Raw genomic sequence first — 5,475 nt, 5'->3', positions numbered from 1 at the left:
TTTCACATTTTGTTTTGTCTCCGCCAGGCCAAAGGCGTGGCCTTTGAAAGAACCTTTTCACATGGGCCTGTTATAGCGCCACCAGGAGGCCGATTTTTTATATTACTCCTACAGATTTTGTCCAAACATCACGCAAATCGGTACACAATATCTCTATAGTCATGTGATCAAGACGGATCTGTCCGATTTTTCATGTTCCATCCTGATTGGCTAAGATTGGCATCTAAAGTTTGCAGGAGTGGCTTGCACGCACATTCCCACTAGGCCGAGAGAAATGCCACACTTTTAACATTGACCTATTATAGCGCCACCAGTGGGCCGATTTTTGCTACACAATTTTTTGATACTCCTACAGATTTTGTCCAAACGTCACTCAAATCGGTACACATTATCTCCATAGTCATGTGATCAATCAGGATGATTTTTCCATCCTGATTGGCCAAGAACCTCCACCCTAAATGTACCTGTCTATAACACTAGTTTCATATGCGCACTGGAGTCACATTATGGCACCAGTGCAGAAAAAGGATAGTATTTTGAATTTTAAAACAAAATGCCAGAGGGTTAACGGCCAGTCCACACCAATGCAACTGCTTGCAACTCCTTGCAACAAAACCGTTTTGAGGCCAGTCCACACCAATGCATCCCGTTGCAACTGCCATTTGGGATAATGGTTGCAAGTAGTTGCAAGTAGTTGCAATTGCATGTTGCAAGGAGTTGCGTCGCGAATCATTGGTGTGGACTGGCCTTAGACCATTAACTCTTAACAGCAGTTTGGCCTGGGCCGCGACGTGATGGTCCAGCCACCCTAGGCTGCAATGCCACCCTGACAGTGTGTCGTGGGTTCGAATCACAATCCCGACGACCTTTGCTGCGTGTCACTCCGCATCTCTCCCCCATTTCCTGTCAGTCTGCTCATTAAAAGGTACAAAAGCCCCAAAACAAATCTAAAAAAAACAACAACAAAAAACAGTACCTCATACACACAGTCCATGCCTGACTACAATGTCACTCATATATCATTTTTTACTAAACACACTTTTTGCTACTACTCGTACAGATTTTCAACACTCCTGCAAATCAACATAATTTGTGTCTGTGCAATACATTCATACAATGCTGGCCCACCATAACCTACTTGGCCTGGCGGAGACTTGTGCTCCGAGGAGCACATTTTTCTAGTTTAAATATCAGATCAACAAGCTCACATTGTGGTGCTATCCATTGTGAACTTGTGGAATCCCTAGCTGCACACTGTGATGCTAGACAGTACTCACCAGAGGAACAGATAGACATGCAAGCAAGTGTAAACACAAAAACAAACCTATTTTTTCCAACTTGATTTCTTCAGCTCATCCTTGATAAAATGTTCCCTATTACACACTCAATCATTATCTAGTTGTTGAGAACTGTCTTGAAAGCCAATATAGATGGACAGATGAACAATGATGTTATGTAACATCTCAAACAAGCCTTATTCAAGCAAGCGCTAATAACCTTTTCTTATTATTTTTTATTATCAGCCATCCTGATTATCTGTTTACACCATTTGTTGCATGAAAACCGCAACCGCAACTTTTATTGTAGGATTTGTTTTACTCTACAGATGTGATTTTTTAGGGCACGACAAAAAGTTGTAATCAGCAGTGCTTGTGTATGAGACAAATTATAATTGAGCCATCATTATCTTGAGGCCAATTGTAATAGTGAATGGATGACAACAGGTTGGCCAGTATTAAGCTCTCAACTTCCTCTGGCTGGTTCAACACCTGCCGACTGGCCACCAGCCTAATTTTTCCTGACAGCCACAGTGGGAGAGATTGATGTCCAGATCTGTGTTATGGTGTATGCATCTCAATGGCAAGCAACCTTCATACACACAGCAAATACCGGAGTGTTCATTTACTCTGCGACCATTAAAGGTCAGTTTTTACACTGTCAGAATTTGATGAACATGATTTTAGTGTGCAATCGTTCCTCTCAAAACTCATTCAGGTCACATTTGTCATAGTCTACCCCGGACACATAAAGCTTTCCCAATTACATTGGATGGTACTTCAAGATAAGGAGATAATGCATTATGCTGATAATGTTTGGGAAATTGTAATCACCTTTGGGTCATGTCTGAGGCAATGAAGATTATGAATATCTAAATCTAATCTGTTGGTGAACATTTGCTGTGACTAATATTGTGCTGTGTGAATGTAGAATTAGGTTTATATATATAGAAATAAATTATGTCATGTTGCTAAAGGAAAATACATAATAATACCTTTTTGTAATCACGATTTTTACCACATATTTACTTTTGGCCTCTAGCTGGCGTACCAAACGGCCACTATTATGGAACGATTTAGGCTTATTCTATATTGTTCTTTCTTTGTCAATAATCTCACTCTTGCACTATGTACAACGACCTGAATACCTTGCAGTGCACACTGAACCCTTTATCCTTTGTTATGCAACCACACACACACACACACACACACACACACACACACACACACACACACACACACACACACACACACACACACAGTTCTTTTAGCTGCAAGGAATTTTAAACCTCCCAATGTGCTAACACTACTGCGTTTTTCATTGGTATTGCAACGAGTTGCAAGGTATTATAAGTCAGCTGGCATTAATTCCTCTGTGAAAGAGGGATTCAACTTTTCCCTAGAGAGGAGCTTAAAAGAAATATGTGGTATTTCCAAATGATTGAACATTCACCTTTTCCTTTTAGTGGACAGGAATACAATTGAACTTTGACAGCATGTATTCTGTCATCCAATAATAATAATAATAATAATAATATTATTATTATGTCCCATAATTGATGTAATAATATATTAATTAGACTTTTGTTATGCTTTCACATGCATCTTGTGAATTTATTTGACCAACAGGTGACATAGTGATTGATTGCTTTACTGTTCTTAATGCTGTGTGGTAATGCACTGTATTGTGTGTAGATGTAAACACATCACATTGAGGCAGGCAAGGCTGAATAGTGGACAGAAAAGAAACAGAAGAGGTTCCTAGTCCATTTGAATCTGTTCACAAAAACTTCTCGATGCGCACCACGACAATTCTGGCCAACCTGGAGATCCAGCGGTTTGCATGTGTGTTACGGTGGGACGTGGTTTCGACAAAGCCCAATTTTTGGTACATTGAATTTGCCGCTGTCTGTGATGAGCTGGTGTCCACAACAAGCCTCTTGTAGTCTCGCTCCTTGCAGAAATCCAAGGCCTTCTGCATCAGCTGGAGGCCCAGGCCTTTGCGGCGGCAGGTGAAGTCCACAGACATGTAGACCAACTCGCCGTAACACTCGTCTCCGTCTTCTAGATCGATCCCTCCGATCACTCCTCCATTCCAGTCATCGACCCTCTCTTCGCCGCTCCTTTCCTCCTGTTTACCCGTCACGGCGACCATTCCGACCACCTTGGGCTGGCCATCCACTTCTTCTGCCGCCGCCACCACCCATAAACAGTTATCTGGGTTATCCAGGTAGTGGGCCTGGATGTCAGCCATGTCTGCGCTCAGCCGTCTGAACATGTAGCACTCATAAATCTCATGGCAACAGTAGTAAATTAGGCCAGCCCATGCGCTGAAGAACAGCAGAGCCTGGAAATAGGAGCTGCCACCCAGCACGTAGCCGGCCATGGAGATGCTCAGGGCCACGCCAACATGATCTGGGTGACTCATGGCCTTGAAGAAGGCCGGGTAGACATGCTCTAGAATCCCATTGCGAAAGAGCGTTATGACCTCATGTTGGTCCGAGGGTGCATACTCCCTGATGGAGTACTGACCTGTGTGATTGATAGAGGGGTAGAGGGAGAGGGAGAGGGAGAGAGAGAGAGAGGGGGGGGGGGGGGGTATCGATGAAATTAATCTGATTGTTTTTGCTCTTTGACAATCCTGGTGGATTTCACAATGGGCTCACATGGTGTGCTGAGGAAATTAGTGAATGAATGTCCCTTTTTAGAAAAATCTTACCCTTCAAAATTTTTTTAATTTCCAACAATATTAGATCTAAACCCTGACAATTACAGAGAAAAATTAAAGATTGCAGTTTTTAAGAATGGGTGATGATGTGCCAGCACAAATGTCATTTTATCCGTATTGGTCTGACAATGCCAGGCTAGTAATTTGTAGGCCAATAAAATACAACACAGTATAGGCACACAAAAATCAAAAAGGAAAGCAGTGTCCTGAGTCTATCAACTTTGGATTCTAATATGGCTATTGAATACACACTAACCAGCTCGTTAACCACTTAAACAATCTAGACATAAAGTAAACATGACTCTGTACTTGGACCGCTTTTTTCCATCTACACCAAATCTCGTTCTCAAAAATAGCCGATCTACAAGCTTGCAACGTGATGCAACGCGACTTGTTGTGAGCTTGTAGATCTGCTAATTTTGGCTGATGTTCCCCAAGAATATGGATGAAGGGGTTTAAGTGGTTAGCACAGCTTATGATCTAATGAAGTAAAACGACTTCTCAAGAAATAGAACTTACTTTTCTGATCCATGTTGAGTCTGTTTCCTCTTCTGTCGTTCACTCTCAACTTGATACAATTCTTCCTCCTCACTTTCTCTCAGGCTGAACTGAAGCCACAGGTCGTGGTAATCACCAGTTTACAAATAGGATTGAACTTGAAGTCTGGGCATGCTCGCCTTCAAGCACCCCCCCCACACACACACACACACACACACACACACACACACACACACACACACACACACACACACACACACACACTACATACAGTAGTATTCACACACTCAGATGTATATATGCACACACAAGAAAGCAAATATACACACACATGCATGGATGTGCATGTGTGTGTATATTTGCTGTGTGCTCCTTGTCTGTTTGGAGGGAGTCCAAAATTAAACGTTAAACTTTCATCATATCAGTCCAAATTGTCATCTGAAAGTGTTTACTCCAACATGCGGGCGGCATACTGTAGCAGTGCTAGAACGTCACCGGCAGTGAAGTGACCCTTTTGGCTTTCCTTCATGTACTGCAACATACATATAAGATTATATATATATATATATACATTGATGGTCCATTGTGAAACCTTGGGCCTTCAACCTTTACTTTCTAGAGTGTGGAGCACAGAAGCTGTACTCCAATTAGAAGGCCGAACGTGCCATCCACTGTTTTTGATATAATGAATGCTAAAGATAAGAACCTCAGAATTCTCCAGGCGCTCAACCGAACGCTTGTTTGCATGCAGACTTAGATGTGGAGCGAATTGCCTTCGTGATATATCAGGTCGTATATTGTTTCATATCATTAAATCTGCTGTTCTTGTAATTCACATTTCATAGAGGGAACTTCCCATGTAATCAATAAATTGCCCTTTTAACTGGTTGATTATGTTCTCTGTATTGTCGTCTATAAACTGGACTTTAGGGTTTTAATGAACCAAGTGACAGGTCTGACACGGCACATCAA

General features: G+C 42.0%; 1 protein-coding gene across 1 annotated transcript; it reads right to left on the bottom strand.

The window, feature by feature from the left end:
* Positions 1-3,057: 3,057 nt before the first annotated feature.
* On the bottom strand, positions 3,058-4,537 carry LOC311054239 (N-acetyltransferase family 8 member 3; the record flags this gene model as incomplete). Its single annotated transcript, XM_084070116.1, has 2 exons — positions 3,058-3,809; positions 4,525-4,537. The coding sequence occupies 2 exons, from the start codon at positions 4,535-4,537 to the stop codon at positions 3,058-3,060; spliced, it is 765 nt and encodes a 254-aa protein (XP_083926242.1).
* Between the last annotated feature and the right edge of the window lie 938 nt (positions 4,538-5,475).

This window comes from Gymnoscopelus microlampas (assembly GCF_963454915.1).
Source record: "Gymnoscopelus microlampas genome assembly, chromosome: 10".
In the NCBI taxonomy this organism is placed as follows: Eukaryota; Metazoa; Chordata; class Actinopteri; order Myctophiformes; family Myctophidae; genus Gymnoscopelus; species Gymnoscopelus microlampas.
Note: the sequence above shows the minus strand (reverse complement) of the source record. Positions and strands in the feature narration are given on the sequence as shown.